General features: G+C 41.6%; 1 protein-coding gene across 4 annotated transcripts in view; it reads left to right on the plus strand.

Annotated features, from left to right (window-relative positions):
- The window catches only part of SMAP1 (small ArfGAP 1), a 277,699-nt gene that overhangs the window by 107,987 nt on the left and 144,944 nt on the right, over nucleotides 1–24,768 (plus strand). For 2 of the 4 annotated variants that reach the window (XM_014594456.3, XM_019496674.2), the window contains one exon: nucleotides 1,994–2,074. The exons of the other annotated variants lie outside the window; for them this stretch is intronic. In XM_014594456.3, coding sequence (XP_014449942.1) covers nucleotides 1,994–2,074 — 81 coding nt within the window. The remainder of the gene's footprint in view (nucleotides 1–1,993; nucleotides 2,075–24,768) is intronic. 4 annotated transcript variants of the gene reach the window in all.

The raw sequence follows: 24,768 nt of genomic DNA on the forward strand, positions 1-24,768 counted from the left end.
GATAGCCTAAGATTAACTATTCCATTTTTTTATCTGGGTTCCACGTTAAGCTAGCTGTTCTCTAGTTCTGTGGGTCATCATTCACTTTAAAATATTGGATCCACATTAACAGTCCTCTGGACCATCGGAATTTCTTCATTTTTAAAAAATTTCTAATATTTGTCAAAATTTAATGATTCAGAGAGCTTATCAGCTAATTCATTTTAAGACTCGTGTATGAACTACTTGATCCTATTGATTAGAAAATGTCTAATTTTATCAGATGTTGTTCTGCATTCTTTGCAAGATAGTTAACTTTCTGTTCTATCTACAGTACTTCCAATGCATAAATCTCCCAGTTTCATTCTGAATACAAAATAGAAACATTTCTGCCTTGTAGCATTGTTAACGGTTTTATCTGCATCTAGTGGTGGTCCTGTGTTGTCCTAGAACAGGGGTTCTCAATCCCTGGGCCACAGCCAGACCAGAAGTGGGTGTGGACCCGCAAACTGCAGCCCCCCAGAGCCAGACGGAGAGGCTGCGGTTTCTTTTGCAGGGCCCACGGCAGCACAGAGTGTGCTGCCCCCCCACCCCCCAAGGGCTGAGGGGGACCTTACCCGTCTTCCAGCCAGAAATTTTGGCCTCAGTTGGCTGCAACTGCTGGGCTGCAGCCACTTCCAGGCTGCTGTTTGATGGGCCACAGCATAAAAACTTTGGGAAACCCTGTCTTAGACTTTCTCTACTGATTTGTTGTTGGGGTTTTTTAAATGATTTGTCATCTTTTAGTAATCACCTATATATCTTGACTTGTAATTTTATATTCATGGCCTTTTACTTCCTCTTTTTCCATTTCATGTATAGAATTTTTTTCTTCCTCCATGTTCTTTCAACCAGTTTTAGGTTTCTTGGACAGGTGTAACTTCCTGTGTACAAGTTTCCCTCAACTTATGCTGTGCATGCATTTCCAGAGAACAGTGCGTAAATCGAATTCACATAAAGCGAACCCACTTTACAATGTAACAAATAGGGATGGGTTCCCATGACTGAGGGAGGGAGTGAGGTACAAGTCAGCAAAGCAGAGGGAGCAGAGCGACACTTGCCCCAGCCCTGGCTGCAGTGGCCCTGGGAGTGGCCGAAGCCAGCAGGCGCTGGGCTGCACCGTGCTCCACCTGTTCCCACTCGCCTCCGTGTCTGGGCTGCATTGTGCCCTGGTGCAGGCAGCTGGTGTTGGCTCCTGGAGCCACTGCAGCCGGGGCTGGAGTGAGCGCTATGCTCCTCGCCACCCAACGCTCCGCTTGTCTACACTGACCCCAGCCTGTGTTGGAGCTAACTCGCATATAAAGAACCCACATAAAGTGAGGGAAACTTGTATTATGAAACTGTATTTTGGTTTGAGGGACCTCTGGTAGAGTGCTGTTCCCCTAGCCTTAGCTCATGCATAGCATTTTGTTCATAAGACCATGTTTATGGCCATGGGAAGTTAGAGTTGAAGGTGAGTTTGACAAGAACAAAGTCTGAAGATGCCTGTAGTGTATTGTTTGCTGAATATCATTGCTATGGCCCTGTGAAGATTGGGGGATATCCAATTTTGCTCTTGGATATCCTTGAACAATTGTTAGTTTTTGTTAATGTTCCTTGCATTGAATTTGTTCCCAGTTAGTTAGGCCAGCAATTGCTTTATGCTTTAAAATATTGGCCTTTATAATATTCTAAACAGTATATATTACTTGTAACTTCCATATTCTGTTTTTACAAGATAAATGTAACCAAATCAGGATCTATATAACACTTATTTTTGGTTGGTTATTAACCTTTGTTTTTCAGGATGATGTCCAATGTTGTTACTTGATATAGAAAGCAGGAGTATCCTTAAGTAATCACCTGCTTTTAGAAATGGTGGCTGCATGATGTGTACAGGAAACTACATTCATATCACTTGGACTGCTGCTCTTTTTCAACTAGTATACTTCTTAAATTTTTATGTTTTTAAATTTCTAAATTATTTCTCTTATAGAAAGACAAGGAAAAAAAGAAAGAAGAGAAAAAAAGGGAGAGAGAACCAGAAAAACCTCCAAAACCCCTAGCTACTGAAAAGGTAAAATTGCTTTTTTCACTACAGTTTGAAAAAAGATAATATTTAGCTACAATATGATTTGAGAGAGTGCTTTCATTTACAAAAATTGGCAGTATGACAAATCCAATCCTTCTATTTGGTGGGACAGGAAAAGGGAGTGTTCTCATCAAATATTTTTTGTTGTTTTTATTTATTTTTTATTAATAAGCCCAGTGAAATCAACACTTGACAGAAGTTGGATGTAGAAGCTAAAGATTTTTAAAAACACAGGAATTATAAATATAATGAAATAGTTTTAAACTAGACATTTTTGATAACTGAGCTCTGTGGTATTTGCCAGTGTTAAAACTACATACTTTTATAGCTCTCTTAACCTGAGAATATGTAGACTTCCATAAATATATAAGTAATGTATGGATTCATTAATATCATGCGTTATGGAACTTTGACCAAAAGTATTTGAGGCTGGAGATAAATATGGGGGAGGGAGAATAATGATTTAGAGTGCTATAAAGAGAGGGAAAACTAGCAGATGAAGCATATTCTTAAGTTATCTGCATATAAAAATAATATGCTCACTGCTGAGATCGTCCAATCTTTTTGGAAGGTGCTTAGTAGAAGCTGCAGTACTGTGCAAGTACATTGAAATACCTTGCTCAGTAAACTACCAGTAACTGCATTGTAGGAAGCATCCTACATTGGTAGTGGAATGGACTGAATGGCTTTCTTCCTTAACCAATTATAAGAAATAGTAGGTAAATCCTATAGGCAGACAGGTTTTAAAGATGAAGGAATCCAAGTGATCTGACCATTCCTAAAGGACTTAATATGGGAGGTTCAACATCAAACTGTTCTGAAAAATAGATAAGAAAAGCAGCCAGATACCTAGGAGATTTTTCCCAACTGAAAACTGAGAGATGCAAATAGGTAGGGAAAGGGAAACTGTTCCTGAGGAAGCATCCAAAGGAATAGCAGAATATGTATGGACAAAATCAGGAAAGCAAAGGCCAACCCCATCCTGCCCATCCCCCTCCCCCTGTAAGAAAACACATGTTGTTAACAAGACCTTCAAATATAAGACCAAAAAAAGATGCTCAATGAAGATGTCCTGTTAATAGAAGACCTAGAGGATGGAGCTGCTCATTGTTGCTCTGATTTAAGGCTTCCCCTCAAAATTGGGATCAGATGAGTAGCAAAAGTACTAAGGAGAAGTAAAGGGTATGTTGAAGAACTTTTGACAAACTTGGGTGAATTTAAGTCAGCCTACCTTGATAGATTTCCTCCCAGGGTGTCAAAGCAACTAGTTTAATAAATCTTGCAGCCACTGTCCATCTTATGCATATAGGTAAGTCATGAATACAGTAGTCTACCTTTAACAAAAAGGGAGTGGGGGACCTAATGAATTGCAGATCTGTGAGCCTAACTTCAGTATCTGGGTAGCTACATATAGCAAACTAAGAAACATTAATTTTGTAAATATCTGGAGGATGAATTAGTCATCACTAACAGTCGATGTACAGTCTCGGAACAAATCATAACAACTGATTTCCTTCTGAGTAGGGTAACTTGGTGAATAATGAAAATGCATTTGGTATATATCTGGACTTAGCAAGGCTTTTGACATGGTCCCATATACCATTCTCATCTGGACACTGGAGAAATGTGGGCTAGATTAGGATTGCTATTAGATGAATAAAGTCCTTGAATAACCATAAGCAAAGAGAAACTACAAATAGATTGCTGTCAAACTGGCAGAAGGTCTCAAGTAAAGTTCCACAGGGGTTTGGTGCTGTTTTAACATTGAGTAATGGTGTGGATGCAGGGAAGGAACCATGTTGATCAAATTGACAGGTGACACAAAACTGGAAGGAATTGCAAACACTTCGGAGGATACAAGTTGGAATTCAAAAGAATTTTGGTAATTTGGGGAACTGACCTATAAATGACAAAAAGGAATTCAACAAACAAATGTAAGATCCTCTACATAGGGAAAAAGTCAAATATAGAAGTACAGAATAGGGAATCCACTGGTTAGGCAGTAAGAATATGAAGAATTATTTGGGAATTAAACTTGGCATTAGTCAGCAGTGTGATACTGTTGCATAAAGCAAATGCAGTGTTGGGCTATATTAATAGAAGTATCATATGCAAGACTTTGATAATAATAGGACCACTCAGCTTGCAGCTAGTTAGGCTCAAGTGAGTATTGTGTTCTGTTGGGGCACTGCATTTTTAAGAAAGATGTAAAGAAACTGGAGGGGATTCAGAGGTAACATAGATGATATGGGTTGGAATTTGAGCCATTTGAAGAAAAGTTGAAGGAACTAGGTATGGTTAGCTCTGAGAACAGGAGTTTTAGGGGAAAGTCATGGCACTTTTTAAACATTTGAAAGGCTGCCATTAGGAAAATGGAGAGGATTGTTCTCCTTTACTACAGATGGCAGGATATGAGGCAATAGTTTTTTAAATTGCAGTATAGCAGATTGATATCAGGAAAAACTTGTGAGTTCTTAGAACAGTAGAATAAAGGAATAAGCTCCTTGAAGGAATTTGTGGAAATGCCTTATTCTTATTTAGAGGTTTTCAAAAGGAGGCTGGATGGATATTTATCTGGTTTGGTTTAGGAACAGCAAATCTTGCATCTTTGCAGCAGGTTTAGGCTTAAGACCCGTTGGGTTAGATCTTACGTCAGTTTGACTTTTCAAGAAATTATTGTTACATATTTACTTTAATTTATTGTCCCAAGAAGATCAAGTAACTTAAATAATTGGATTGTTGCTTGCTTATGTGCATGCTGAATATCCTTTTAACAAAGACTGCATTACATTACCATGCATTTAATCAGAATAAATTTATTGATAATTTAATGAGATTATTTTAAAGAAATGTTTGTTGAACCTATATAGTTACTTGAGAGAAATCTTGCCTAGAAATTTCACCAGATATCTGGGGTGAAGTGCTTTAATGCAGTAGTGCTCAACCTTTTAGTCTTGTGGGTCAAATGCATGGCACAGGGCTGGTGTGTCGTCTGCATGCCAGAATTGGGCCCTGGGGCGTAGCACTGCCCCCCCCCCCCCGGGGAATTGGGCCCCAGCAGTGCAGTGCTGCCCCAGAATACTAGGATTGGGCCCCAGGGGGCTAGTGTCACCCCTGCCCAGCCCTGGGCACTAGGATCAGGCACCCGATCCAGCATGCAGTCCTAGGGCTCCCTATAGGTCTGGAAATTTGGCAGTAGGGGAAAAGTGTCACCAATTCCCAACTGCAATATTTCTGGACCCTTGGGAAGCCCCTGTGGGCCAGATGTGGCCTGCAACCTGGGGGTTGAGCACTCTTGCTCTAAGGAAACGGCGCTCAAAGAAAGAAACCTGTTTTGTGTGTTTATTTGTCTCACAAGCTTATTGAAAATTCTAGAGTAGTGTTGACATTGTTAGCAGAACTACATTTCAAACAGGATTACACTGTTGTGGAAAATCTGCTTTGATATTAAAAATAAAATGAATACATTTATGTGAAAATTTGTAAGGCGTTTCTTTCTGGGACAGATGTCCTTGCACAGATGACACAAATCAATTAGCATGTTCTTATAATGTTTATCCAGCAATCTAGCTCTCTTCTGTCTACCGCACCCAAGCATCTATCTGTCAGTTTATTTTCCCTGTAGTAATGTGTTATAGCTGCTCAAAAATACATTTTCATATATAATTTTCTTATTAATGTAATTAAAACATCTAGTTTTCTAAAGTGTGCCTGCTTTACATTTTAGTTAGTTGTCAAATTAATAGAAGAAAATAAAGGAACCTGTTAATGTTTCATTGTATAATAGTACTTACGGTTTTTTTGCCTTTTTACATCTTGTAAAAATACCAACAAAAGTTTGAGCACCAGTCATGACTTTATTCAGCCATCCTATAGTTGTGATTGAGTTGAATGTGCATGAGGTTGGGATTTTAGATTGATTACTCTCCACAATATTCCTTTTAAAAAAAAAAAAAAAAAATTTAGCTGTGTTCTAGTTTTGAAGAAAACCTTGAAAATGTGTCCTGAACATAAGATAAAGTAGTCTGCCTGAGGTTTTTGGCAAGCTTGAAACAATAGCTTTAAGGCATGCTAGGTGCTGTATGCAGATGTTAAATGCAGTGAAAGGAAAGCAACAGTCTTCTCTGAGACATTGTCTTCCATCAAGAAAGGCATTTTTTAACATTGCCTGGCTCTCAGAGTAAGTTCTGCTTCCCTGGTTTGCTTTTACTATGTTAACATTAAAGCTACAGCATCTTTGAATGCTAGAATTTAACATAAGTTAACTTTCATGTTAAGTTTTTTAGGGTAGGGTGTGTTGAGGCTGAAGGTGGTGGTTAGTTCACTTCCCCTTTCACAAGCTGAAGTCTGAGGAGGGGGGGACCCCAAGTTTCAAAGTCTAGAGAAGTAGTTTTTATGAGCTTTTTTATTAGCTGACTTTTTGTGGGGGGAGGTAAGACGGGCTAAGCAAAATGTATTACTATGCTGGTGTTTGTTGTTTTTTAAATAGCTACAATGCTTCATTACAGTTATATTAAGGGCTCTTTGAATGCTAAAAGTACTTGGCTGCATTATGGAAGCTCTCGTTTGGGTAAAGAACTTTGTATTCTAATTAAGTTTTAATGTGTATCTGTTAGTCTAAAAGAACATCCGGATACAAATGAGCTATGTGCTGTAACTTACCTCTTTTTTGTTTTCCTGATTATCTTCGAAACTGCAGTACCAGCTGCATGCTTTGTTCTTGTTACTCACTCCAGTATAGATCTCTCCTCTTTATTTTGTGTCTTCAAAAATCAAATTGTCAAGGCTCTTTCAGGTCTTTAGTGCTTTGGTCCTGGAACGTAGGAAATAACATGGTTGTGGGGTGAAAATAACACTTTCTAATTTTGAAAGATGTAAATTAAGTATTTCTGTTTTACAATCTTTTTGTACAGTGTGCCTCACCAGTTTTGACTGATTTCAGTTTAGGTACTGTTCAGATTAAACTGGTTAAACTGTTCAGATTAAATAGTTAGAGATGTGTGGTTTCAAAAAAGGCTGTTAAAATGTCGTCATTTAATCATCAGATTAATTGACCTGTTGGTGTTTGAAATCTTTTTATTTCAATTAGTCCTGCAGAATTGACACAAATACAGGAGGGGTGAGTTGAGATTGGCTTATCTTAAATAAAATCAACAGAATTGTTGTTGAACATCCAGTTGTAGGGTTAAGTTTATCTCTCTGAAAGCTCTCAGAAGGTTTGTTTATTTTAGGCCATGTGCAGACATTGTTTCCACTGGGAGAATTGCCATTCTCCAGGTAGATACCAAAAATGTGCAGACCTGAAGTTCTTTCTCCCAGGACAAAAGTGATGGCTCTGGGAGAAAAGCAACTTGACTGCAGCAAGGTTGAAATCCCTCACTGGAGATTTGTTTTTTCCAGGAGACTGAACGTCTGCATATTTTCCTCTGGCAAAGTGAAGCTGGGGAAAAGGCTCCTGTCATCTAGAGACCAGGTTCCCTGGTCTAGGGATGGCTTGGGACAGTTGCACCAGTCTCCCCTGCCTCATAGACCAGGAGGAGATGGAAGGAGTGCCTGCCAGCTGATTTCCCTGCCTGCTTTTCACTCTGGAGTTCCAGGTGTGAGAAGCGTGCTGAGGTTTTGCTCCACCTTTCCCTCCGCTCCACAGCTAGCCCAGTAGAAGTATAGCACAGGGAAGAGTACAGCCCTGTGTCTGCTTTCAGGCTGGAGTTTCTGGTGCAAGAAGCAAACAGTGGCTTTGCCCTGTTGCCCCAGGGTGAAATCCTCCAGTCCACCCTAGGAAGATGCAAGAAGCAGGGGAGAGGGAGCAGCTGCATTGAGTCTGTACTCCCAGAATCATTTCTAGTGGTGGAAACTTTCTACTGCTAGAACTGAACATTTGTATGTAGTTGTAGAAAGTGTAGCTGTTTTGCCAAGGAGAATGAAAAATTTTACAAGCCTCCCCTTTTTTGTCCAGCCATTCCACTTAGACCAGAAAAGCCCTAGGGGATGTTGAGAAAACAGTGCCTTTTGTTTGATTTAATCTCAAAGCCATTTGGAGAGGTGGTGTAGTTCTCTTAGGAAAAAGACAGCCTTCTGGTATATGCTGCATCACCGCTTGGGGGTGTGACCAGTTTAGCTATGACACCAGAGCAGGGGTGGGCAAGTATTTTGGGCTGAGGGCTGCTTACTGAGTTTTAGCAAGCCATTGAGGGCCACATGACAGGCAGCCAGGGGCAGATAAATTTAGAAAATTAATATTTAGGGGCCCCATGGGCCAGAGAGAGTGGCCTGGCTGGCCGCATCCGGCCTGTGGGCCACATTTTGCCCACCCCTGTACCAGAGGCTTCAAATGAGCACAAGGTCTGAATCTTCATGAACTTGAAAACTGGCTTGCAGAATCATGGACTGGCAAATGTGCACGTAATGATCATATATCAAAAAAACACCTAGTGAATATCTTAATTTGAAGTAACATTTTTCTCTCTGGCCTGAAAGAGAGAATTTCCTATTTATAGGACCCAAAGCTGGGGTTGAGTGAAGGGATAGAAAAGCAGGCAAAGCTCTCCTAAAAGTCAGTGAGCTAAAGCTGGTAATGAAAGCTCCACCCTTTCTAATTACATCAGTGTTGAGTCTATGGGAGTGAAGTAACAGAGATCTTCTGTATGCAGTCATAATAGCAGGGCTTCCAAGTTGATTAGTAACATAGCCATCTGGCTGCTTCTGAGGTGTAAAGAGAAGCTTTGCTGCTTTGCTCACCACCCTTTGGCTGCTGCAGTTGTAATATTTCTGCTGCTGGGCCCTGCCCTGCTCCTTCCCTTTTGTGGCTGTGTGAGCTAGTATCTGCTTCTGCTGCAGCTTCAAGCTTTCTTAAATTCTAAGAGAGTGAAATGACCCAATTACATCAATATAATTGAAACCAATACGGTTCTTAACTTCAGTGAAAATTAGGCAGAGCTGATTGAAACTGAATTTCTATTTGACAGAAACTGGCGTTTCTGAACTTTTATTTTTTTTCTCTGAATGAGGAATATTTGGCTTTGTGTTTTTTGGGGAGGTGTTTTCTTGGGGTTTTGTTTTGTTTTGGGTTTTTTTTAAAGATTTCAGGGCAACACAACTTCAAGATTGCTAAGCCTCTATCCATTCTCAGGGTCATGATGCCCCTTAGTAAAGCATTCATGCAGCCTGGAATGGAGTAACTGGTTCCCCTATGCCAGGCTGCACAGCTCACTTTTTAAGTTGCTGGCAGGTGGGGAGCATGGCACTGTAGGCTAGGTCCTAATGCTGCCTTCCCTGCCCTGCCAGTTGCACGATTTGGATCAAAGGAAATTTATCCCCGATCCCAAAACTTGTACATTTTTCCATGCATGTCTGGCATGTGATTTTTGTTTTTTAGGGGGATCCAGCATATAAAAGACCTCTCGTCCCGATTGTACAATTTAGATTAATGTCTACCAAAGGCCCTCCTATTCTTACCCTTGCTGCTGTAAAAGTTAAGAGGAGGATTTTCTGGCTGTTCTCTGCCTAAACAATGTCAAGTCAATATTTCTTTTCTTTCATAGCTGCATTTTTAAATGGCTATACAAAGATGAAGACTTCAAGAATCAAAATGGTATTTTAAGTAGTTTTTTGGTTTTTTTTACTTAAACTCACTTGAAATATCAGTTAACACTATTACTATTAACTAGCACTTGTTTTTAGAACAAGTTATACAAATGTTACATCTGTACAGATTTTATCTAGGTTAAAAGTCTGTATTGCAGACTTCATTTTTCAGTTATCTTTATTATTGGTATTAAATATCATGTTCTCTTCTATTTAATTTTCTGAGAAAAGCATATTTTATTACTAGAGGTTATATAAAAATAATTTCAAGTTACTTATGCGAAGTCCTTAGTGTTACCTAAGAGACAGTAGCTTCATCTGTGTCTTATGTTAAAATACTATATGTGGCATTGATTAGTGACTGAACAATGGGACTGCTTTTTCATATATAAAAATCAAGCTAAGTTTAGGAAGAAAGGGTAAGTTTCCACAAGGTCTTTTTTTCGCACTTGTGAAAATGTAACCACCTTCTCACAGCATTGCTCCAATAATGAGTGCCAAGGGATGATGAGTGGTTTGTGGTGACATGGCAAACAAAAGATGCCATTCCTCATAGAATGATAGAGAGCTGGAGACCATCTTGCTTTCTTCTAAGGTTGGCTGGATGGAGCACCCACATAAACTATCAGTGTTCTTGAGCTAAATTTTTATCTAATCTGTTCTCTGTCTGTTCTCCTAAAGTAAAACATTTTAAAGCAGCTGTTCCAACATTTAAGCTCTTGGCATACTTGTGTAGCGCTATAAATTTTCAAAGGCAATTTCATCTTTCTCTCCACGATGCATTATTTCATTATTTAGATGCATTCATAGACTTGAACTGTTCCCATCCTATTCTCTAGGTATCCTTGACAGACATTAAAGAATAATGTTTATTTATTAAGTGCAGCTTTACAATTCAGCATGATCCACCATCAGCAAAGTAAATGATTCACAAGTGCAGATCCTCTTTACTACTTTCTTTGTCATCTTTCCTTTTCTTCTGCTTAATTCTTTTTCTTTTACTATAACTGTCAGGTATGCAGACTGTTAGAAGATTATTGCAAAAAGTCTATTTTTACCTAATAAATATGGTCAGCCTTGTGTTGATTTAATCTTTAGTTGTGTAGCTGGGATCCTTTACTGCTAATGTGCTACATCCAATACATTACTCTGTAAAACTGGTTTGTGTGTTTGCACAGAAATGTGCAAATTAAAGCTTATTTAATGGTTTCAAGGCAGGTACTCCTATTGTTCAAAAAGGGCATAACTACCTTGAGTGTTCTTAGATGTTGAAGAGGAAGAGTAGAAAATCTTATTCTTGTGCCCTGAGTGGTATTAGGCAGTGAGCTGTTTTGCTGGATACTAGCACTCTTCAGTTTTGTTTTGGAAAATTAGGTCAAGGTTTAAGTTTCTTTTTCTATTTGTACTCCAGATTTGCTACATAAATGCACTTTCGGAAACATTCCTGCTTTTAATTAGAGAGAAGAAAAAAATACAAAATCATTTTCTCTTTTCAAACTCCTTTTACATGTTTCTTCTTTAAAACAGTGAAACTATGCTTCCCTATCAATTATACAAAAATAATATTCTGGATAGTCTGGTTTTATAACATCAGTTAGGATCTGTTCTGTCAATCACCAATTCCCTGAAGTTAGTTCAACTACTTATTTTTGTCCTGAATGTCACGGGGATAAACAATTCATGGAGGCAGATACACTAACCACTTTGTAATTATTATTAATTTTACTAAACTATTGTGAACTGAATGAAAATTATGATTAGAACGAGAGTTTTCAAAGGCCAGATTTAAAGAATCGATTTAGGAAACAAGGCTTATTTAGTAATGTTTCTCTTAATTTTCTTCACAAAACGGAGAAAAAATAGCTTAAAAGATAAGAATTTCAGAAGTGTTCCTCACTTGGTCCTATTGTATGTATTTAATTGAAGAGGTCAGTTTTTCAGATGTGATAGTTGGAGGGCTGCCGAGCGCAGACCATGTTCAGAAGAAAAATCTAGACAATGAAATAGGCAAGTAGCTGCATAAAGAGCTGAGTTGGATCATAGGTTCTTTGAAAATATTGCTCAGTGTCTTTATCCTGAGGGTAAATATTAGCATGATGTTTTGTCAGTGAGCTAGGTAAACTAGTAGAATTTACAAAGTAATTTTTCTTTCAGCTATTTTACATTTCTAAGAGAATTAGACGTAAAGGCATCTTCCTACACAGATACTGTGTCTGTTTGAATAAGGGCATAGATTAGAGCTTGTCAAAAAGAACATGTGTCGGGTCTTAAAGTGTAAATGCTTTTAGTAGTAATGCTTTTTGCTTATGGAAACAACTGTGGAAACTATAAATTTCTTGGAAGTAGAAGCAAATAAAGGAACTGCATTAAGACCTGCAAGCAATTAAAATAGCTTCTCAGGTATAATGCAGTAAGAACTGTGAAATAGTCTGTATCATGACTCCTTACTTAATTGTTGTATTCATTAAGAATCTGAATAACCTTTTACCTTTCGGATAAACAATTTATACAGTTACTTAGCGTTTATAAAATCCTGTCTGGAACAAATAATCAATGAGGTATTATTTCTTTCTTCCCATTTGAGTATACTTTAACCAACTCTGGAAGTAAAATTTGGCAAATGATATGATTTTGATAAATCCTGAACATGCCTGGTCCAAGGACTATGTAGGCAATTTGTATGAATAATGACTAGGAAAAATCCCACAAGTGTTTGTAATCTACCAGTCAAATCTTCTCAGGACGTTTAAGGAAGAAATATCCTTCTGGCTTTCAGTTTTTTCTTTTCTTTCCTTTTTTGTTTTTGTTTTTTGGGGAGGGGACTTACAAAGCAAAAATATATGCTTAATTAATCTTAATTAAGCCCTATAAAACCAACCAGCACTTTTTGTAAGCTTCACCTGATTTGGGAAGGTGGCAGTTGCATTTTACCTCTAACCCACGTTGTGTTGAAATTTTGGAGTGGGGGAGTCTAGGTGAAGATTTGTCAGGATTAAATTATACTTCATAAGTAAAACATGCCTTTTTAAAGAATAGCAATGTTGTTTAACTTAGGGTGTCTTGGATAAGTAAGAACTATTCTCCGTGCCACTGTTTAAATAAAACCTCAGGGTTCCATTTATCCTGCAAGCTGACAGTCATCTGGTGGACTGAAAAAAATAGAAACAATTAAAAAATCTCTACTTTAGCATTCACGCTTCTACTAATAAGTATAGGAGAAAAGAAAATTTTAAAAGCTGATATTTGTGACATGGATAGTCCTGCTTTTGTGGTTTGGTACGTGATTCTTCTTCTCACGTCTCTGCCACATTTGACAATTTTGTTACACGTGCTTGTGTATCTCTAGAATGTCCATTTTTTGCTATCAGGTATTGTTCTCAGCCTCTCGGTCCACATCTGTAGTAGGTGGTTGAAATGTTAGATGGTAGTTCTCTTTCCTCATCTGGCTAATATTGATGGACTTGCCTAGTTTTTAAAGGTTGCTTGCTTGTAGATAACAAATCTCAAATGTTGTACCTTGCTGAACTCCTAATTTTGGCTAATCAGTTGAAAAGGTAGGGGAACCCTCAGTCCTTTTTGTTAAGTGGTTGCTATTACAGGGTCATCCAGAAGCAGTGTTTCCTTATTTACCTTCAGTTTTTTGAACTTGCTTAGTTTCCTTCACTGTTCCTTCTCTTCAGGATCTCCTTGGCAAATTAATGCCACTTACCTCCAGCTGAAATCACTGGCAGCATTGCACACTTGGAGTTTTCAGATCATGAGTGACTGGTACTTCCAGAGTATGGGAGTCCCCCAGTGGCTGATCACTGATGGGGGGGGGGGGGGGGGTCCCCCAGTGGCCAATCACAGCACCAGGGGCAAAACCAGAAGTGCTACCAGCACTTCTCTCAGTTCAGTGCTTCTGGCTTTTCTTAGTGCTGGCTGATGCCAATCTCAGGGGGGACACTGGCCGGCGCTTCACTCAGCAACCCTACTCCCTGGCCATCGAGGGCCAATCTCAGGGTGGGGGGGGGGCACATGCGCCCCACTACGTCATCTATGTTTCAGATTAAAAATACTTAATTTGGAAGAGCTGTACTGCTACCCAGCTTGTCCACAGGTGGCTTATAGTGGAATAAGGTTATAGTTTTTTAGTTTCACAGTTGGTAGGGTCGGAGGGGACCTAAGCAGATCATCAAGTCCAACCCCCTGCCATGGGCAGGAAAGAATACTGGGGTCAAACAACCCCAGCTAGGTGATTGTCTAGCCTCCTTTTGAAGACCCCTGCGGTAGGAGCAAGTACCACTTCCCTTGGAAATTGGTTCCAGCTCCTAGCTGCCCTGACTGAAGTAGTGCCTCCTGATGTCTAGCCTGAATCTACTCTGTCAACTTATGGCCATTATTCCTAGTTACTCCTGGTAGTGCTTGGGGGAACAGGGGCTCTCCCACTGCCTGCTGGTCTCCCTTGGCAAGTTTCTAGACAGCCACCAGATCCCCTCTCAGCCTTCTCTTGTGGAGGCTTAACAGGTTCAGGTCCCATAGCCTCACCTCATAGGGCCTACCCTGCTGACCCCTGATCATGTGATTGGCCCTCCTCTGAACCCTTTCGATGCTGTCCACATACCTCCTGAAGTGCTGTGCCCAGAACTGGACACAGTACTCCAACTTTGGCCTTACCAATGCCACATAGAGGGGGAGGATCACCTCCTTGGACCTACTCATGATACATCTGTGGATGCATGACAAGGTGCGGTTAGCCTTCCTGACCGCGTCCCCACATCGGCAGCCCACGTTAGTCTTGGAATTAATAGTGATTCCAAAATCCTTTTCTGTCTCTGTGCTGACAAGAAGGGAGTTCCTCAGCCTGTAGGTACGCTGCTGGTTCTTCCTCCCCCAGGTGCAGTACCTTGCACTTGTCAGTATTGAAACCCAGCCTATTTTTATCTGCCCACCTTTGTAACCTGTCTAGATCTAGTTGTAGCCTGCCCCTCTCTTCTAGCATGCCCGCTTCTCCCCACATCTTAGTGTCATCCGCGAATTTGAACAGGGTGCTTTTTACCCCCTGGTCCAAGTTGCTGATGAACAGTGTGGGCCCGAGGACTGAGCCCTGCGGAACCCCACTGCCCACATCCCTCCAGGTCGAAAATGACCCATCCACCATCACTCTCTGGGTGCAGCCCTCCAGCCAATTTGCGACCCATTTGACTGTGTAGGGGTTGACACCACAGTTGCCTTATTTTTTAATGAGGATGGGGTGAGAGATGGTGTTGAAGGCCTTCCTAAAGTCCAGAAAGACTACATCCATCGTGACACCTGCATCCAAGGATTTTGCGACCTGGTCGTAGAAGGCAACCAGGTTGGTCTGACAGGACCTGCCTCTAACGAACCCATGTTGATTGCCCCTAAGCATAATCTCCCCTGATGGTTGCTTGCAGATGTGCTCCTGGCTAATTTTCTCAAAGAGCTTTCCCAGTACCGAGGCAAGACTAACAGGCCTATAGTTTCCTGGGTCCTCTTTCCTCCCTTTTTTGAAAATGGGGACCACATTGGCTCTCTTTCAGTCCTCTGGCACCTTGCCAGAGCACCGCAAGTGCTTGTAAAGCTGTGCTGGGGGGTCCCACAATGATCTCTGCCAATTCCCTCAGAACTCTGGGGTGGAGATTGTCAGGACCTCCTGATTTGAACATGCCTAGTCCCACGAGAAGTTCCCTGACTAGGTCCTTATTGACCCTGGGCCTGGCTGTGCCTCCCTTGGGTCCATCTGGGTTCCCAAGGAGTGGGGGGGGGTCCCTGTCCCTGCTCAGAAAAATGGAACCAAAGAATCTGTTAAAGAGGTTAGCTTTGTCATCTGGTGCAACCACCAGATTTCCAAATGTGTCCTGCAGAGGCCCCGCGTTATCCGGTACCTTATTTTTACCCCCTATGTATTTAAAAAAGGATGTCTTATTGTCCTTGATCTGGGTCGTTAGTCGCAGTTCTGTCTCTACCTTAGCCATCCTAAGAGCCCCCCTACAATCTCGGGCAATGGAGGTATACTCCTTGGTGATGGCCCCTCCCTTCCATTGGGTGTACACCTCCTTTTTGGCTTTGAGATGTTCCTGGATGCTTGTGGTGAGCCATGGGACCTTTTGAGCACTCTTGCCCCCTTTGATCCACATGGGGGTTGTCACCCTTTGGGCTTGGAGGATCATCTCCTTAAGGAACGACCACTCTTCTTGGACTCCCAAATTCCCTCCCCTTCGGGACCTCAGTCCATCCCTGACTAGTCTCCTTACCTCCTTGAAATCTGCCCTCCTGGAGTCCAGGGCTGCTGCCTTGCTGCAAGCCTTTGACACCCTGCACTGGGTGGTGAATTCCAGTAGGCAATGATTGCTATTGCCCAGGTGGTCGAGAACCCGCAGTCCCCTCACCAAGTCGTTGCCAGTGCCCAGGACCAGGTCCAATAATGCATTTCCCCTGGTGGGACTGGGCACCTCCTGGGTTAGGTAGAGGTCCTGTAACTCAGCTAGGAACCTACGTGACCGGTCAGACCTGGCTGACTGCTCTTCCCAGGAGATGTCCAGATTGTTTAGGTCACCCATGATGACCACATCCCTTGACTAAACTGCCTTTGTGAGCTGACCTGAGAATTCCTGGTCCAGCTCTTCCCCTGGTTGGGTGACCTGTAGTAGACCACCACTGTTAAGTCCCTTTCTTCCCCCCCCCCCCCCCGACCCCCTTGTATTCTGACCCAGAGCACTTCAGTCTGCCCTACCTCAGACCCAGTGCTGTTTGTTGAGGATGTGTGTTGCTCTTTGATGTAGAGCGCCCCACCCCCACCTTTCCTCCCCGTTCTATTCTGCCTATACAGCCTATAGCCCTTGATGTTTACCATCCAGTTGTGTGTTGGATCCCACCAAGTTTCAGTGAGCCCCACTATGTCTGGGTTTGTGTTAACTAGCAGGAGGGCAAGTTCCTCCTGCTGTTCCCCATACTACAAGCATTAGTGTAGAGGCATTTAAGGCCTCCTGAGGGTGTATGCACCGCCCCCCCCAATCCCAAGACTTAACCAGGCCCCTGTCTCTTACCTGGGTACTTTTTGTGCTCATCGCCTGTCTTGGCTGGGCTGTTCTTGTGGGTGTCTCTTGGTTCGGTGTTCTGTGGCTCCCTCCTTCCCTTCCTCCAATGAGCCTAGCTTAAAGCCCACTGGAGAAGATCAGCCAACCTGGACATATGCAAGAGAACATATGCTTACCTTTAGCTGTGAAATAAGCAGGGATAACTCTCTGACAAATAAGCAGTCACAGACCAAGTAGTGACAGCACCACCAGGATGTGGTGAGGACAGCAGATGGCAATAGTTTCCCTCCTGAAAAGCCACAAGAATCCTTTGGTGCCGTGACATGGCAAGTACAGTTTGCCACTATAATAAGCCTATCTACCCCCCAGCCATGGGCTCAACAAATCCTTAGCAGTAGAGCAGGCAGAAAAAGATGTTAGAATCTCAATGGTTGCAAAGGCAAATGGAGGCTGTTGTGGAACGAATTTCCCTGCTTTTCTTGGTCTCCTCCCATTAGATCAAGGTCCCGTTCTGTCAAGAGCTGTGTGGAAGCTGATGTGCAGCAGCTTCTCTGCAATAAAAAGTCATGCACATGCAGGGCTGTCCCTGTGGGGGGCACGAATCGGGGCAAATTCCCTGGGCCCTGTGCTTTTGGGGGGGCCCTGTGGAGCTGACCTGGCTTTGCACCTGGCCACTCATCATCCCTTCCTTACCCCCCCTCCCCCCAGCTGCTACGTCTGGGCCCTGCACCCTGCTACGGTTGTCTCTCCACATAAGTGTTTTCCATGAAAATAGCTTTCATGGAAGACAGTCGTCCTTGAATGCAAAGGACTGCAAAAGAATTAGGCACTTGGTAGTTGCGTAAGTATTTTTAGGTTTATCTTGGTCATGGGTCAGTCCAAAATCAGGAGCTCAACCCTATGAAAACCCTGATTTGAAAATTGTTATAGAATACCAAACTAGCAAAAAGTAGGTATTTAGGTCACAGAAAATTAATTCCCCTATTAAATGTTTTCATAAGATTGAGTAAACTATTCTTCTGTAGGAGAGTTGCTTAACTTTCCCTTTTGTGTACTTGTACTTAGTTGTACAATGCAGAATACCATTTTGACAACACTTGGATAAAAGGTTCTGTTTAAAACGTGACTTTGATGAGAAGTCAAAAGTGAATTTTTGACTCTTTGTTACTGTAGATTAGAACTAGTTGGGATTTTTGTTAAACCTGTTTTTCATTGGAAAATCCTGATCTGTTGAAACAGTTTTCATGGCAAGGTATGCTTTACACCATGGGTGTTCTGCCTGTGGTGCGGTGTCATCTGGCCTAAGGCACACAAGATCTGTCTCACAAGCCAGAGTTTGGGTGGAGGTGGCATGGGGCTACGAGGCCCCAATCCCAACTTTCAGGGTCCCATCCAATCCATGGACTGGCCCTGTGCCCTTCAAATGGTCCACAGGGCCAAAATGTTGAGCATCACTGTCTTAGATAAGTGGTTCTCAACCTGTTTTGTACCAGGACCCATTTGTAAACATCAGTGGCCAGTCCCGACCCAATAAATAGTTTAAGTAGAAAGCACACAAGCATATTGGCCCCAAAGTACTTATTTCACACTACAAGTTAAAGCAACTCAATAGCTTTTGGGGTTTTTTTAAAAGACAAAACACCAACAGGAAAGCAGTAACAGCAGTATCAACGTATAGCCCTCCATTACTCTCAAGTGACATTCATCATTGTGCAATTTGCACAGTGCATATTGCCGGTGCCCCTCACAGCCATCCTTGCCAGTGCTCCTCACTCCCACCTTGCAGCCGCCCACACCTGCAACCCCTCAGTTTGTGCAGCAAGGGGTGGGAGTCCACAGTGGGTATGGGGCTGCAGCCTGGCTTGACTGGCACAGGCAGGAACTGCCTCTGCAGCCCAGTGGATGGGACCTGTAATGGGGCCTTGACACTTATTGCTGCTGCCACCACTGCCACTGGGACTCCCTTGCTAGTCACGCCACCAGCAGTGCAAGGAGTAATGGATAGGGGGTTCAATGCCCTCACCTTCTGCCACCAGCTACTTGTGCACTAAGCCACAGCTCTACCCTGCTGTCATGGCCTGGTTGCCACTACTCCCTTCAGGTTTCCCATACTGCCTGCCACCTCGCCTCCCCTCCAGGGTAGAGCCACAGCCTGAGGGAAGCAGTGGCAATGGGAGGAGGTAAGGGCAGCATGGTGCCCTCCATCCCCCCGCCCATTACTCCTGTTGCAGTAGCATCACCCCACTCTGCCCTTCTGTGCCCCATCCTGCCCACTGGGCCATGGAGGTGGCTCTTGTCTTTGCCGGTCCAGCCAGGCTGCAGCCCCATGCATGTTGTGGATGCAGAAATCTGGGGGGGGCATGTGGCCCACCCATATGTTGTCTATGTCCCGCCCCATAGACTTACCTGTGGGAAGTTGTAGGAGCTGCTCTGTATATTTCCTGGTTGCCACATGCATGTGTGTGCATGTGGTGCCCCCTACCTTATCACCCTCCTCTGGCTTCCCCCAGCTCCAAGCAGCCTCTTGTAGGCTGGAGCTTTGCCAGCCTGCAAGGGGAAACCCATGGTTTCCCACACTTTTCTCCTTTAAAAGAGAAAATCAGTGGTTTTCCACAACTTTCTGTGATTGTTTGTGACTCCTTCATATTCTTACAACCCACTTTTGGGTCATGACCAACGGCTGGAGAAACGGCTTTCATCTGCCTTAGATGAAAGCTTAGTTGGGAAAAGTGCCTCAAGTTCAGGATGGCTTTTTCCTAGAGGGGACCCATCTCAAAATAACCAGTACTTGGTGGTCAGACCTAGGTTCAAAGTCTGCTCTGTCTGGATTGGTATCTCCTGTGGGAGCTGTTCACTGAGTATAAACATTTATTGATCCATACAGACTGACTAGAGCCAGTGGTTAGTGTTCTCACTTAGAAGGTCAGAAACTCAGGCCTGAATTCCTGCTTCAAAATATTTGAACTGGAGTCTCCCACGTTCCAGGCAAGTGCCCTAATGATCAATTCATTGCTTATTGTCTCTCCTGTGGAATGAAGGCTGCCAGGGAACAGGAAAACTTTATTGCCCAGCTCCTCTAAAGAGCAATCAATCAGCCCACTAAACCTAGTGAGCATATCTTAAGCAGGGAAGTTGATTATTTTTTTTCTTCACTGGAATAGTAAAAGCTTTTAATTACTATATTTATCCTTTTCATATAAGAGTTAATAAGGAATGCCTTGTCTTTGTTATTTAGTAAGTTGAAAGTCAATTGTGGATAGACCCAAAAATGCCTTTTGGGCTTGACTTTAAAGTGGGTTAAGAATTCAGAAGTAGGTGAATTATATGTTGCAGGCAGGTCCTTGTGAAAGGTTTGCATCCTAGTTGTCCAATGTAGAAATAGAATATTTCATTAGAAGTACCAATTTAAGTAGCTGAACCTTTTCTACAGAAAACATTTACTGAAGCCAAATTTCAGCTGCAAATAATGGTCTGACATCAAGCACAGTTGTTGTTCCTGTAACCAAGTTGATGATTTGGGCCAGGAAATAGAGATCAGTTTCTTAACAGCACTTCATAGTGTCAGTATTTTATATCATAGTGTCAGATAAATTGTTTGTGAGATTTGAGCAAATGCAGCCTCCTGAATCACTCTGTTTTGAAAAGAACTTGGCAAAAAACTTGACATGAATTTGCAGAACTTTCATATTTATTTACAGTTAATTGACATTTGCAGAGAAATCAGAAAGTAGAGTATTCCTTGCAGGTATGTATATGAGCACAGAATCATTGGTTATTTTCTATACTATACTTCAGTGGGAGCATGATGGGAGTTCAGCTGTAAGACTGTGCCATTCAAATTCAAAAATATTTCTCATTCACCCAGTAACATTTGACAAAAGCATATTCTTTACAAGATGCCAGTTGGAGCCATTAGCTTTATTATACAGATTGGTATAATGGTGTAAATATATGATGTGAAGCTCAAATTATTTGAAGCATAAATGATAACCAGAGCAGGGTAAATTGTGATAAGTGGACTTGACATTGCAAAGAACAGTGGAATATTAGAAAGGCTAGTGCTAACAAGAAGGAAAAGATGAGAAGTGCATCTAATTAAGAATCCGCACAAACTACGTTAAAATTCAACGCTGGGGTAAGTTAAGCCATCTACTGTTAGGCTGTTTGTTTTCAGTAAGCGTGGTGGCATTGTCAATAATGTCAGCACAAAATGTGTAGTGTTGTATGTGAAATAAAAATATTTTTCAAAAAGAAAAGCTGAAGAAGCAAAGTTCTGATAATGCTGGTATAGAGAACTTTTAAAAAATCCATTTACACAGTAACTTGCTAAGATGGTTTTAATGATATGAATTGAATTTCAAAATAGATATAAGTAGTGCAAAATGGATACCAGGGCAAAGTGGTGCATAATTTCTTGAATTAATATATAATTAGTGATTATCCAAACCTAAATTTGTCATAATGGGCATTAAATGAGTCTGTTCTACAAAGTGATATTGATGCATGATTTGTTATGGTTGGAAATGGTGAAACTAGCCTTAATGTTTGCAAATACAAATAGTTTTTCTATAAAATACAGCCAAGAGATGCTTTTTTTTTTTTAAAGAATTTGATGAAAGGTTTAATAACTAGGACGCATTAAGAAGATATTAATTAAATTCAAATGTACCACTAAGCTATTTACATCATGGAGAGTTTGAATAGAATGCATAATGTATCAGATCACATGATACAAGCAGCTGTAGGCACCAGAACTCAAGAATCTTTAGGCTTAGGCCCAACTGCAAAATGTTTTTATAAGACTTGCTGCAATATTGCTGTTGCATATTCAGACCAACAGAATCCAGGGACAGACTTCAGAAGGCAGGAGATGATCTTTTTTCCATTCTCTAGATTCTGCCCTTCAGTCTTCCATTGGAAATCAGGTTGAGTCCCCGAATTGCCATTTTCAGACTTTTTTCCTTACGTTTCAGTCTTCTCTGGAGCTCTCCTGTTCCTCCTCCAAAAAAGAGATACCACCTAAGAAAAAATGATATGCATGAAGGTTAATAATTGCATAATTGCTAAAGGTAGCAATTCTGAGAAATTGAAGCACTGGAATACATGGCAAGGAAGGTGGGGTACAGATGGTAGTCTTCTGGCTGGGGAACAACAGTTGCCTCAAAGGCATGCGCTCCAGCCAGGAGGTGATGGTGAGCAGCTGTTTCTCTTCTCCCCTACACTCCCAGCACCTGTAGCAGACAGGGTGTTCCCAGCTGATGCCATGTGGGCAGGGGAGAGGTAGCTGCAGGGGAGCAGTAGCCCCTGGCTAATAATGCAGGTAAACTGGGGCTGTGCTTACAGCCCCAGCTGCTGCTCTCGGACAGTGACAGGTCCCAGGGCAACAACTGGGGGCTTTTGAACGTGGCCCACTTTCTGCTCCCTGCCCTGTGCTCTCTGCCTGATTTGCTGCTTTGCTTTCTCCTCTCTGTCCAATTGACTGTTGTGTTCCCTGTTCCCTCTCCCATCTGCCATGTGCCAGGCAGACTCCCCCTTGCCACTTGTGAATTGCATGCAACAGGTTGGCCATCTCTACTGTAGACATACTTGCAGATTTGAAGATTTATTTTACTTTGGTGCTTTTGGTTCTCCATATGAAATTTATACATCAGTTATACAGATCCAAGCAGGTTTCTCAATATTATACTGAATATTTTTCTCTATCACAAACCCTTTTGGCTGAGTGTCCTTTTAGTTGAATTTAATAGACTGGAGCACCATTTATGTGTCTTGTTGGAGTCTCTAGTTTAAAATGATTCTGCTGAAGTTCCAGAATGAGATGGGAAGTTGAATGTTTGCACTTTTTTTTTTTAAGTGTTTAAATTATTTTGGTATATTTAAGTACTTAATGTGGTTCATCTGCTCACTTAATTTAGCAGGCAAGGTTCTTTGAGTAGATGTGGTATCTTTTATTAGATTGACTGAGTAGTTGGAAAAAAGTTCTTGGCAAGCCTTCAGGCAGTCACCCTTCTTCAAACATAGGGAGACTCTGTACAGCCCTTTAAACCAACATGGCTACAACCAAAAACCCACCCACTTAATTTATTTTACATTTATTTTGCTATTTCTATATATGAGAGATTTTTTTGAGAACAGAAATCCAGTTTAAAAAAATACTTCAGTCAGTGGAAAATATTTTTGTTTGTGTTTTCTCTTGTTTTATCATTCGCATACATAAAAATTCTGTAGGTAATTTCATAATAATTTAGATGTGTGATCAATAGAATGTTGACTTTCCTCAAGACTAAGAAAAGTTTTGGTAACTTATTTGTTTCCATAGTCTCTCTGCTGACAGTTGATATTCCATTAACATCCCATTTATAATGCGGGTTAGGTCTTCATATATAATAAGAACAAAAAAACGGGGATTCCAAACAATAGAAACTCCTCTGCAGCTTTTTTCTTTTTCTTTTAGGCAGTTCTTGAATTCTCAGACTTCAGTTTTTGAAAACTGATGGCATTATTTGCAGTGTATATACAATATTTGTTGGAGACTATAGCATGAACACTGTTATGTGCTATTAGGCACAATTATTTCATTTACATTTTCAAATTCATTTACTTTGGTACATATACTTTTTTGTATAATGCTTGATTTAGAACCAGCTGTAATAAGCTAGGCAAAGTAGTATTTACTTGCATGGTTGCAGTTAAGAATAGCCACTCAAACATTTACTATCCGTACATCTGTTATGAATCCTAACACATTTTGTGGCATTTAATTTAAAAAAAATAAGGAATTAATTTACCTGACCAATAAACACTAAATCTCAGTGATAGGAGGCTTTGCTTTAAAACCGTCAAAAGGGCAACATTTTGATCTAAATTCTATGAGGGTAAGTTGTTTTTAGAAGAATTGTGTTCTGCTTGCCTGGTTAAACTATTTTTAGCAATGATGTTTGATGACGTCTTTTTATTTTTGCTAAAGTAAAATATAACCACTGAGGATTTGCCAAGGACAAACCAAAGTTGCCTTGGGTTTTGGATTTATGGAACATTTCCAAGTTTCTTCTCTGTATTTATGACCAACAAAATCTCAAATAAATTTCCTTTCCTTTTTAAATATTTTCCCTTAATTCTAGGGCTATTAGGAAATTGCATAACTTGGATTCATAGGAAAAAATTGAAAAAAAACCAGGAACATGAATAGGAAGTACAGAAGTAATAAATCAGTAGCCTCCTTTTTTTATAACATGACAATTATTTTGAGAAGTAGTAAGCCATGTGAGTCTGAAGGCAGGATAGATATGCACTTTATAGACAGTTATAACTAAGATTTTATATACAGAAAGAGCACAAGCAAGTGACTGGACCACCTGCGTCGCGGCTACAAGCGGTGTAAGTAAAGTTTTTTGCAACCACTAAGCTTTGTCTGCCTCTCCATTCACCAGCCCGCCCAGCAACCGAGTAATTTCTAAATCACCTTGAGTCGGCTCCGGCCGTCTGAGACATGGCGATGAGGATGGGATCTAAGGGCACGGTGATGGAGATGAACCTAATCGGGTGCTGCCCCTGGCGCACCGGGACCCCCCGCGTAGAGAATACAAATGATGTATGGGCGCATATCGCTTACCACCAGGCGGTAGAAGGGGATGAAAGAAATATCGATGGCTACTTCTCCGTAAAGAGAGAAGAAGCAGTCGTAAAAGAATGGAAAACTAAGCTATCCCTTGGGGAGTTCGGATGCATAATGGGGAGCGACCGGGTCTATTATCGACCCCTGGAGGAAACCTCAACCATATCCTTAGCCGGGGTGAAAGCACGGAAGGTAGAAAAGCTGACCCCCACTCAGGAGTTCGCTCAATGCACTCGATACTTAAGGGAAGGAGGGGAACCCACCCCCACAGACTGGTTCAACTGTCTGGATTTGGTGCCTGGGTTGCGGGGCCATGAGCTCCTTGTTCAGCTCCGGGAGGACCTGGAAACTAAGGGCCGTCACGTGCCGAGATGGGGTTTAATTACCCTGACATAATTATTGTGACACAAATGGGGGTGCTGTCATGTTCAGGGATATCCTTC

The sequence above is a fragment of the Alligator mississippiensis genome, chromosome 1 (assembly GCF_030867095.1).
Source record: "Alligator mississippiensis isolate rAllMis1 chromosome 1, rAllMis1, whole genome shotgun sequence".
NCBI lineage: Eukaryota > Metazoa > Chordata > Crocodylia > Alligatoridae > Alligator > Alligator mississippiensis.